At 39.2% G+C, this 12445-nt stretch overlaps 1 protein-coding gene across 1 annotated transcript in view; it reads right to left on the bottom strand.

The window, feature by feature from the left end:
* LOC127946733 (integrin alpha-11-like) overlaps positions 1-12445 on the bottom strand; it is a 38474-nt gene extending 26029 nt beyond the window's left edge. The window contains exons 1-2 of the mRNA XM_052543469.1: positions 12293-12445; positions 9710-9821 (exon numbers count right to left, since the gene is read on the bottom strand). Of these exons, the coding sequence (XP_052399429.1) occupies positions 9710-9821; positions 12293-12341 (161 nt within the window). The 5' untranslated portion in view covers positions 12342-12445. The remainder of the gene's footprint in view (positions 1-9709; positions 9822-12292) is intronic.

Below are 12445 nucleotides of genomic sequence, written 5' to 3'. Positions count from 1 at the left end.
TTAATCAGTTCGGGAGTTCGGAGTGTGAATCATTTTAATCAGTTCGGGAGTTCGGAGCTGGATCGCGATTCATGTGAGTCAGTTTGACAGTTCGGAGCGTGAATCATTTGAGTCAGTTCGGGAGTTCGGAGCGTAAATCATTTGAGTCAGTTCGGGAGTTCGGAGCGTAAATCATTTGAGTCTGTTCGGGAGTTCGGAGCGTGAATCATTTGAGTCTGTTCGGGAGTTCGGAGCGTGAATCATTTTAATCAGTTCGGGAGTTCGGAGCGGGATCGCGATTCATTTGAGTCAGTTTGACAGTTCGGAGCGTGAATCATTTGAGTCAGTTCGGGAGTTCGGAGCGTGAATCATTTTAATCAGTTCGGGAGTTCGGAGCGTGAATCATTTGAGTCTGTTCGGGAGTTCGGAGCGTGAATCATTTGAGTCAGTTCAGGAGTTCGGAGCGTGAATCATTTGAGTCAGTTCAGGAGTTCGGAGCGTGAATCATTTGAGTCAGTTCGGGAGTTTGGAGCGTGAATCATTTGAGTCAGTTCGGGAGTTCGGAGCGTGAATCATTTGAGTCTGTTCGGGAGTTCGGAGCGTGAATCATTTGAGTCAGTTCGGGAGTTCGGAGCGTGAATCATTTTAATCAGTTCGGGAGTTCGGAGCATGAATCATTTTAATCAGTTCGGGAGTTCGGAGCGGGTTCGCGATTCATTTTAGTCAGTTTGGCAGTTCGGAGCGTGAATCATTTGAGTCAGTTCGGGAGTTCGGAGCGTGAATCATTTTAATCAGTTCGGGAGTTCGGAGCGTGAATCATTTGAGTCGGTTCGGGAGTTCGGAGCGTGATTAATTTGATTAATTTAGAGTCAGTTTGGGGATCGCGAATCATTTGAGTCAGTTCGGGAATTCGGAGCGTAAATCATTTGAATCAGTTCGAGAGTTCGGAGCTTTTTTATTTATTTATTTTTTATTAAGCAATAAAAATATTAAAACATTAATACAGTACACTTAAAAAAAAAGTAAAAAAAAAAGAACATTAACAGATTTTTTTTAATGCCAGGGTAACAACATGAAAAACGAGGTAATAAAATTACATCTCAAGAAGGCACAAAAGACGAATATTAAGAGACTGTTTTCATAGCTTTCAAATTAATAGAACTTCGGATAGTTTCCATATACTTGTCTGAGTCCAATTTGAATAAAGAAAAAAGGGGTTTAGAGCCAGTAAACTTCTGTTTATGAATGTGAAATTTAGCTAACAGTAAAACATAAATTATTTAATATTTACCAGTATTCTCTTTTGAATAGAAACAATCCAAAGAAAGCATCATGAAAACAAAGAGAGAAGTCACTTACAAAATTACACTGAATAAACGCCAAAAAGTCTGACCAAAATTTTTCATTATAGGTGCATTGCCAAAATAAATGAATGAAGTCTTCTTCAGAAGAATGACAAAAACAGCAACTCACGTCAATGTCTTATATTTCCTAAGAAAGGCTTTAGTTGGGTAACATCTGTGAATTAACTTAGATGTTATTTCTTTTACTTTGTTGGTAAGCAGATATCTATGAGGCAAGGTCCATACTTTCTCCCAAGGTTTATTCTTCACAATACTATTCCAATAAGGGATTATTTTAGGAATCGTTATTATCTCTCTCTGAAAGAGAGTTTTAATTTTATAGATATTTTTTTTTGATGGTCTAAAAAAAAGCAAACAGAGCTTTTGAAGCACAGCAGCTGTGGTCAGAGAGTTCTGTGTGTTCTGATTGGTGGATGATGATGATGAGTGGATGAAGACTAGAGCTATCAAATAGTGAGAGAGTGATCTGCTCACCTGGTTATGTTCGTGGATATTTCGATGTGGAAAGCAGTTTGGAATGGAAATATTGATATTTTATTTGTTAACAACATACTTTTCGTACTTTAATTTCAGTAAATGTTATGAAATTGGAGAACTAAGCCAGTAGGGCTTGGGTGCCGAGTTGCATTCTGGGACGTTGCGGCCATGTTGCTGGCCTCGCACATGTAAACATACAGCAAGTTGAACGAGAAGAGCAGAGTTGGGAGAAAGAAAAAAGATGTTAAAATCACGAAAAGGTTGTGGGATTTATAGGGATACGCTAAATAGGGATGCCAGGGACCAGTATGTGGACAAAATCGTTACTATTAACCGTTTGGATCCATATGAAATTACCAACAAATAGTGGAGTACCGACGGAGACTTGCTGACACATTTTCGAATTACAGATATCTTCGGCTACCTTGTTTGTTTTGTGAGAGCCTACACTTCAGAATAGTTCAGAAGCTACAAGTCATTGGAGTCTCATGTGCAGTTCACGAATGGATGGGTTCAGGAGCTGCAGATCATAGAAACGGAACAGTGGCAAACAGTATACAGTAATCCGGTAAGCTGCGCTCTAATGTTACCTAGCTGCTAGTTTAGTAACCGTTAGTGCTAACAACCATTCACACATGGACTTTAACAATGTGTTCCAAAAGTGTAGTTAGTAGCTGTCAACCATCCCGTTTTTTCCGGGGTTCTCACATATTTGAGCTGTTTTCCCGCTGTCTTCCCGTTTTAGTATTTTCCTGTAAAATATCCCGTTAGCCCCTCCATCAGACCTGTCAAGTCTCTGTGTTGTTGTCCTGTTGCTACTCCTTGTCCTTCCAGTGAAACAGCTGTTTTCAAAGCATCGTTTTGCTTACTTGAAAGCAACCTTAGCATGATGTTGGGCTTTTTAAGATAGCATGGTTGTTGTGAGAGCACGATTTCACGCAAATCTGTAACTACAGTCACGTTAGACCTAGCTTCACAAATCGCTTAACGTTAGTTAATGCAGCAGTTTTGTAGTATGACTTTTTGCTGTGAGCAGAGGTATAGCAACAAACAGATGAATGTTGAAATTTCCCGTATTTTGGATGAGTAACCAGAGAAATTTCCCTTATTTTCAATGTTGACTTAAGCTATGTAAATTATTCAGATGTTATGGTCGCGCCTCCAAGCAGGAAAGCGGTGTAAAGTTAATCCATTCTCATTTTATTTTCCCCATGGCGATTATGTGTTGCGCTATTACACCCCACAATACAGCAACGGTTTACCATGGTTGAAATAGATTTTTAATTAATCAAATTAAGACACACGGATGAGAGGGAGTATGTCTAAAATCTGCGCAGCAGTCCGAGTGGCAGTAAAGGAGGCAGTAAAGGAGGCAGTCAACATGGCAGCCACGCAAAGTAATGACGTCACGACGCCCAAGCCCTATAGTAGTGCTGGCGGTGTCATTTGATTTGGATAGGAACTTTGGATTGTGAATCATCTGAGTCAGTTCGGGAGTTCAGAGCGTGATTCATTTGAGTCAGTTTAGGAGTTCAAAGCGGGTTCACGAATCATTTGAGTCAGTTTGGTAGTTCGGAGCGTGAATCATTTGAGTCAGTTTGGGAGTTCGGAGCGTGAATCATTTTAATCAGTTCGGGAGTTCGGAGTGTGAATCATTTTAATCAGTTCGGGAGTTCGGAGCTGGATCGCGATTCATGTGAGTCAGTTTGACAGTTCGGAGCGTGAATCATTTGAGTCAGTTCGGGAGTTCGGAGCGTAAATCATTTGAGTCAGTTCGGGAGTTCGGAGCGTAAATCATTTGAGTCTGTTCGGGAGTTCGGAGCGTGAATCATTTGAGTCTGTTCGGGAGTTCGGAGCGTGAATCATTTTAATCAGTTCGGGAGTTCGGAGCGGGATCGCGATTCATTTGAGTCAGTTTGACAGTTCGGAGCGTGAATCATTTGAGTCAGTTCGGGAGTTCGGAGCGTGAATCATTTTAATCAGTTCGGGAGTTCGGAGCGTGAATCATTTGAGTCTGTTCGGGAGTTCGGAGCGTGAATCATTTGAGTCAGTTCAGGAGTTCGGAGCGTGAATCATTTGAGTCAGTTCAGGAGTTCGGAGCGTGAATCATTTGAGTCAGTTCGGGAGTTTGGAGCGTGAATCATTTGAGTCAGTTCGGGAGTTCGGAGCGTGAATCATTTGAGTCTGTTCGGGAGTTCGGAGCGTGAATCATTTGAGTCAGTTCGGGAGTTCGGAGCGTGAATCATTTTAATCAGTTCGGGAGTTCGGAGCATGAATCATTTTAATCAGTTCGGGAGTTCGGAGCGGGTTCGCGATTCATTTTAGTCAGTTTGGCAGTTCGGAGCGTGAATCATTTGAGTCAGTTCGGGAGTTCGGAGCGTGAATCATTTTAATCAGTTCGGGAGTTCGGAGCGTGAATCATTTGAGTCGGTTCGGGAGTTCGGAGCGTGATTAATTTGATTAATTTAGAGTCAGTTTGGGGATCGCGAATCATTTGAGTCAGTTCGGGAATTCGGAGCGTAAATCATTTGAATCAGTTCGAGAGTTCGGAGCTTTTTTATTTATTTATTTTTTATTAAGCAATAAAAATATTAAAACATTAATACAGTACACTTAAAAAAAAAGTAAAAAAAAAAGAACATTAACAGATTTTTTTTAATGCCAGGGTAACAACATGAAAAACGAGGTAATAAAATTACATCTCAAGAAGGCACAAAAGACGAATATTAAGAGACTGTTTTCATAGCTTTCAAATTAATAGAACTTCGGATAGTTTCCATATACTTGTCTGAGTCCAATTTGAATAAAGAAAAAAGGGGTTTAGAGCCAGTAAACTTCTGTTTATGAATGTGAAATTTAGCTAACAGTAAAACATAAATTATTTAATATTTACCAGTATTCTCTTTTGAATAGAAACAATCCAAAGAAAGCATCATGAAAACAAAGAGAGAAGTCACTTACAAAATTACACTGAATAAACGCCAAAAAGTCTGACCAAAATTTTTCATTATAGGTGCATTGCCAAAATAAATGAATGAAGTCTTCTTCAGAAGAATGACAAAAACAGCAACTCACGTCAATGTCTTATATTTCCTAAGAAAGGCTTTAGTTGGGTAACATCTGTGAATTAACTTAGATGTTATTTCTTTTACTTTGTTGGTAAGCAGATATCTATGAGGCAAGGTCCATACTTTCTCCCAAGGTTTATTCTTCACAATACTATTCCAATAAGGGATTATTTTAGGAATCGTTATTATCTCTCTCTGAAAGAGAGTTTTAATTTTATAGATATTTTTTTTTGATGGTCTAAAAAAAAGCAAACATTTCCGATCATTGTGTCAGTTAAATTTACAGTAAGTACATGGCCATGGAAATGTAAAACCTTGCAACAGAAAAGACACACCAGAGGGAATGGCATTGAAAACAACAGCATATTCATACGCAGATACAGGGATATTATATTTCTGTAAGAAATCTGAGTCGTTGTAAAGTCTGCCTTGTGAATTAAAAAGCTGTCCAACTAAAAGAAGATTGTGTTCAAACCAGCTGTCAAAGAAAAGTGATTTATTCTTGTACAAAAGCTGTGTTTGTATATTAAGCACCAGGCCAAGAGCATCTGCTTATGGAAATTAGAAAGTTTGACAGGGATTTTTAAAATATAATTAGAAAGTAAAAGGAAATTCACCAACTTTGAAGAAAATATAATAAGGGATAATATTCCAAAGTGAACAGGGATTTTCTTCAGCCAATTAATTTTAAAAGTATTCTTTAAGGTAGTAAAATCTACAAAATCCAGTCCCCCTTGTTTAATTTGGTTCATTATTACAGATCTTCCTTTATCAACCTCCAAGGAAAGAGCAGCAGAAGTCAGTCGAGACAATCCTTCGGCTTTAGAGAGTAAAATTCTTCCTCTTATTGACAAATCTCTCTTGGTTTTTCACTATTAAAGGGTCGAAATTTATTTTGCATCTTGTTTTTTGGTCTTTATTAATTAAAATTCCTAAGTATGTAACTTGATCTTTCACAGGAACAGCAATAACACTGTTATTATTTCTGTATAATGTCCTGATGGCTTTACAGAAATGATCTCTAAACCCAAATTAGTCAAGAGCTTGAAAAACGAATTTGTGCTCAAGCGAATCAAAGGCTTTGTAGAAGTCTAAGAAAAGCATAAAACTGTTATTAGGAATGAGATTCTCACAATCTAGAAGATCTAAAATTAATCTTATGTTATTTGTAATATGACGTTTCTCCATAAAACCTGATTGCGATTCATCAATAATAGAATTAAGGTCGTCTTTAATTCTTCTTGCTAAAACTGAAGCTAAATGTTATAATCATTATTTAAGAGGGTGATGGCCTCCAGTTTTCTAGACACTCTTTATCTCTGTTGGGTTTGGGGATCAGGGAGATAACTCCTTGTGTCATGGTCGGTGGAAGTGCTTCCAATTCAAGACTTTCTTCCAATACTTTTAATAAGAAAGGAGATCCATTTTTAACAAACATCTTATATATCTCAGCGGTTAGACCATCACTGCCTGGACTTTTATTATGTTTTAAACTCTTAACTGCCTGTTCAATTTCTGATTGAGCTATATCACCGTCACAAACTTCTTTATCTTCTAATGAAATAACTTTAATTTGATTGACAGAATTGACTGAATTATCACAATATCTTGATGTATATAAGTTACTGTAGAATTTGGAACAATAAGTAGCTATTTCTTTAGGCTTATCAAGAACACTATCATTTGTTTGGAGACGATCTATAGAGACATTCATAACATTGGATCTTTCCAACCTAAAGAAATAGGAAGAAATAGTTCTGTTCTCATTTTTCCAGCCATTTTTTCCTGGATCTAACATATGCTCCCTTAGCTTTGGATCTGTACAGGTCATCTCATTTATTCTGTAGGTTACAGTATTCAGTGTGTTGAGTCTCTGTCAATGGTTCCCCAAAATAAAAATATGAACTGAAGATCCAGCACATAAAGATTTTAAAGGTATTGGTACCTTTACATTTTCTAGCTCCAGACTCAAATTAGCTGAATACTACACAGTCTGTCCATCCCGATTAAAGAAGAGGAGAAAGAGAAAAGAAAAAAGAAACCTGGAGCAGTTTGTGCTTAACGGTGGGTATCAAGAAAGTCATCTGCTGCATTGATTCTTCGAGGAGGACGCCACAGCATCATTCAGCCGAACTGATCTTTGGCAGAAATCCTTTTACCGTCCACATATGCAGACGGCCCTCTGAAGCCTTCTCTATTCCCTTCCTTTCTCACTCGTTCGACAAGAGGTCAAAGCTTGTTCCTGGCGTCTTTGGTGCTTTGTGTCAAGTCTTCAAAAATCCTGATTTTCCGATCTTTAAGGACGGCAGCGGTTCTGGCATCTCTCCAGATTTGATCGAGTCCAGTCTGTGGGCCACATCCAGCGTGTAGATGAGATGGTTTGCTATCCCAGGAGAAACTTTACAGAAGAAGTCGATTAGAATCTTTCAAACATCTTCTCCTCGCTGCTCCTGAATACCTCCTTTTGTAAGCATCCAGTTCGTCGCATTTCTCAGGTAGAACACAGCTCTCCTTTTCGAGTGATTCCAGCCTGCTCTGTAATGAGCTCAACTTGCTTGTTACCTCTTCTACTTGATTGCTCATAAACTCAAGCTCCTCAGTCACACTATTTAATGAATTCGTATGGTCTTTCACTGTTACCTGTTACATGCGATTCAGAAATTCCAACTGCATTTTTTCTACTCGCTCCAAAACTTCCATCAGGTATAAATTGGAAACCATCTGATTGTCTGACACTACTCTGTCGACCATTTTTTATTTTTTTGGAAGGCGGTTTAGATCAGCAGATAAAGTATTATTATGTTCCCTTCTACGTGTGTCAACTATAAAATAAGTGCAGAGCTTCAGCACATTGGTGTTACACAGTCACCATCTTGGCCGAACCTCCAGAGTTTGGAGTGGGTTCACGAATCATTTGAATCAGTTCGGGAGTTCGGAGCGGGTTTGCAAATCATTTGAGTCAGTTCGGGAGTTCGGAGCGGGTTCGCGAATCATTCGAGTCAGTTCGGGAGTTCGAAACGGGGTTCGAGGAGTCAGTTTGGGGTTCGCGAATCATTTGAGTCAGTTTGGGAGTTCGGAGCGGGATTCGCAAATCATTTGAGTCAGTTTGGGAGTTCGAAGTGCGATCGCGAATCATTAGAGTCATTTTGGGCATCGCGAATCATTTGAGTCAGTTTGGGAGTTCGGAGCGGGATCGCGAATCATTAGAGTCGTTTTGTGCATCGCGAATCATTTTAATCAGTTCGCGAGCTCGTTGCGGGATCGCGAATCATTTGATTCAGTGTGGGCATCGCGAATCATTTGAGTCAGTTTGGGAGTTCGGAGCGGGATTCGCGAATCATTAGAGTCATTTTGGGCATCGCGAATCATTTGAGTTAGTTCGGGAGTTCGGAGCGCGAATCAGTCCGTTCTGGAGTTCGCGAATCATTTGAGTCAGTTTGGGAGTTCGGAGCGGGATAGCGAATCATTTGAGTCAGTTTGTGGATCGCGAATCATTGAGTCAGTTCGGGAGTTCTTAGCGGGTTCGCGAATCATTTGAGTCAGTTTGGGGTTCGCGAATCATATCTGTATATGGATAGGCATTTTTAACTACTTTAGTAGCTAGTTCTAATTACGTTTTCCACGCGTGTTTAGGTGTGATATGTGAACTCGTATTTTTTGTTTTAATGATGTGCCTTTTAATAGTATCAAGTATATTCAAAAACTAAACAAATCGTGCCTAAAAAGTGCAGGCATCTAGGCTAATGTAAAGTTACATGATGAAGTCATACTAGTGCGTGTGGTGCATGTGCATTTTGAGTTTGTTCTTTCACTGCATTATTCGGTGTATTCAAATGCATTTATGAATGCATGTGAATGATCACAAAATTCAAGATATGGGGGTTAGAAAATGTATTTATTTATATCATTTTATGTAGTTAATCAATATCACACGAAGAGTGCCATTTCAGTTTTCTCCAAAAATCAGCATGATTAAAATGTGATATTAAGTTACTACAAACAATAATTTAATTACATATACAAAATGTTTGCAGAATAATGTAATATATGAATGAATAATAGCCTAAAGAACCTTTGTGCCAAAAGGGTTCTTTCTTGTCATTATAGAACCTTTTTAGAATAAAAGGTTCTTTGGAGTTGAGTAAAGAACCCTATGGTTCTATATAAAACCCCAATGAACCCTTTTTTCTAAGAGTGTTGTCCAGTGTTGGCAAGTCAAGGCGAGAGCAACACGAGTTCCTCAAAGTGGAAATATGCTCATTATTTCACTTTAGTTGAGCATAAAGACAAAAACCTTTTAGTCAAATGTAAGCTGTCTTTCTGGGTCGAATGTCCTATCCTAGCCCACAAATTTCCAATCCGTGCGCTCAGATTTTGTAAACCGTACCCTCGGTTTTTGAATCTGTACCCACGAATTCATAATCTGCGCGCACACTTTCGCAATCCGTTCCCATGGATTTGTAAACTGTAGCCTACTCACGGATTCATGCAGCAAGCTCCTACGTGTTAACATACAGCTTTAATGAATATTATTATGTGGAATGGGTCTACAGCAAAGTGTCTTAAGTGATTCTCTTTTAGTGATGAATGGATGCACTTTATTGGACTTCAAAATCTCGACACCCATTCACTGCCATCATAAAGTTTGGAAGAAACACGACTCTTTTAGAAATCTAATTGTATTCGTCTGAAAGAAGAAAGTCATTCACACCTAGGATGGCTTGCAGTGAGTAAATCATGGGAAATATATATTCAAGGTCACCATCAAGGTTTTAACTCTGGAGGATCTTTTTAAAGCAGTTTCTGAAGATGCAGTCTTACCATTTCCCCCCGTCTGCCTCGTGTTGTTGAACAGTATATCCAAACTGAGCCTCCTTCGACCCCTCAATGATTTGTGCATGTCTGGTGTCAATATTAAAGCAGGTCCGCTGCCCTGAAATAAACAAAAACAGCTTTTCAGTTTGATTCAGTTGAGTGTAAATGGATTCGAGACATGGTACAGAACCATTTGTAGTCTGTTATGTGTTTATATTGGTTTTTCATGCATCGGTTTTGAGAATTTGGTTCTGGATGGACATTCACAGCCTCTGGATTTCATTTCCATGTTTATTGGGATGGTAAGCAAGAATAGGGTCTCAAAGAAGTGACGTCACGTCCCCTTTCAAGATTAATTTCTTGGGGAAACCTTTCCCCTGACAGGGAAAAGAGAAAAAGCGTCAGTCACATTTCTTCCATATTCTTCAGCCAGATGAAAAGTCCCAAAAAGAGAGAAGCCCAGGATTAAAGGTCATCACACTTGATAAGACGCAGTGACACGTTCCTCACAGAAAATCATATTCACTAAAAAAAAGAAAAAACATAAATAAAAAAAAAAAAACATTTGGGGTTATGCACTTTGAGGGTTTTAAGAAAAAATGCATTCTTCCAGACAAAAAATGTGTTATTGAATTCCAAAGCATAATTTTAGAGCTGATCTACGCCAATAGAATTTTTGCTATTTACTGTATAGTTCTACTTGGTTAATTTAAAGAGTTTTGTCATTTTTACTGCACCATGGCGTCTAATATTTAAATAGAATTTTATTTCAGCTTAATTTCAGTCAACAAAAATGATTTGGACCGCATCTGTGAAGCCTTAAAATGCTCGAGGTTTGAGCTACTGGAAGACAAACGTAATTTTCAAACAACTTCAAGTTTTATCACAGCAGCATGACTAGACCAGGAGACCTGATAAAACTGTCGCAGAGCTTCTGTGTATCTGCTAAAGGAATGAGGACTTAATGAAGCCTGGACTAACACATTGTGCCAGAAGTGAGCCAGACGTTACACGCACACGGTGAGCGTCTGTGAGAGATTGCAGCATGGTAAAGTCTTCACAGAAGGTTTGTGGGAAAGCGCTCTTCATTCTGAATGATTGAACAGGTGGCTCTTCAGACTCGGGTTCCTCTTCCAGTGTAATTCTCTGGTGCGCTTTCACCTGTTTTATGATCCAGAAGTCCTGCAACTCTGATCACTTAATAAAGTAACAGCACACCTGTCCTCAAAGACAAAAGGTTTGTTTCAAGGTTTGTAAAATTAGGTCAGCATCTGGGGGAAAAATGGTTTTGATTAAACTGAAAGCAGGCTAAAGTGTGTCAGATGGATGTTATTTTCTCCTCATTACTCATGATAGCCAATCAGATGGAAGAGAAAGTATTTTAATTGATGTAATGCATCACAGTGACATCAATAATGCTTCTTTCACATGTGCTCTGAACTAAAGATTATGCAACTTATCATTATTTACACCAGGAGTTAGCTTCTTTTTCCAAAGCATTCCTTCAAAATATTTAGCCCCAGACATGTTTTTTCCACATGGAGACGTCTAGTGTTTGTAGATGAGAGTATTTCTGGTTACTCAGAGTGGTGTAGGAAGTCTCGGCTCTCTGCCGGACGCCGCACGCAAACACACCGCACAGTTTCATGCATTCAGCCACACAATGATTTATAATTCTCATTAGAAGTCCTTCAGAAAAACTTATGTCTGCTAAAGCAAGCCGTTTAACACATGCACAACAGGTTTGACTGGATATTAAAGGATGGATGCCAATATTTAAAATATCCACAGTTCTTTTTAAAGATTATGAATATTGTCTTGGACCAGTCTGGGAGCCACAGCTCTTGGAAATCGAGCTAAAGCTGAGGTTCTGGCACGTCTAGGTTGGATCGGTCTGTATTCATGAGGTAAACACTTCTCAGCTCATTAAAAACCTTTACCACATGGAAATATCTCTGGAGATAACATCATCCTGAGGTTCCCAGAGCAATACAGACCCAGCTCTAACGGTGTTTCTTTGCTATAGAAATGTTATCTCTGTATGTTTTAGATGTCTTCTTGATTGTGCGAGTGTTAAGTGTGAACATTCCATTTGATCACTTTCCACAAATACTGGAATGTTACTTTGGAATGTTCTCTGAACGTTCTGAAACAAGTAGCATTTAAAATAATGATACATGTCATGTGGGGCTCATGGTTTATGAACATGATTTAAGACCAGATGAGCTAATTCTACTGAAAGAACTTGTTCATAACTTTGAGAGAACCTTGCCAGAACGTTCAGAGAGGTCTTCAAGACTTTTAGCTAAATATCCAGGGATCCTCAGAAATGTCTCAAACTCAGAAATTCCTCATGAAATGATCTGAGCTCGTTCAGGTTCACTCGACTGCTCCGGAGGACAATAACAACTCGTTTGGATCTGATTCATGAGGAACCCTAAGAAATCCTCATCATTTATGTATAATGAGATTTGATCAGCTTTACCTCACCGGTGGAGACTGTTGTGTCCTCAAAGTCTGTCTAAGAGCACTGACAGAAGCACAAGCTTGCATGAGCTCACACACACACACACACACACACACACTCACCTGGCATCAGAGCGGTGATCCACAGCAGAAAGATGTTAGTGTACTCCATAAGTGCATCTGTGAATCCGTCGGTGTGTTTGTGTGCATCAGGTCCTCACAGTCAGATCTGATCGAGTCCTGGAGCACAGCAGAACTTCATCAGAGGAGGAGGAG

This window comes from Carassius gibelio, chromosome A25 (genome assembly GCF_023724105.1).
Source record: "Carassius gibelio isolate Cgi1373 ecotype wild population from Czech Republic chromosome A25, carGib1.2-hapl.c, whole genome shotgun sequence".
Lineage (NCBI taxonomy): Eukaryota > Metazoa > Chordata > Actinopteri > Cypriniformes > Cyprinidae > Carassius > Carassius gibelio.
This window is presented reverse-complemented; position numbering and strand designations above follow the sequence as displayed.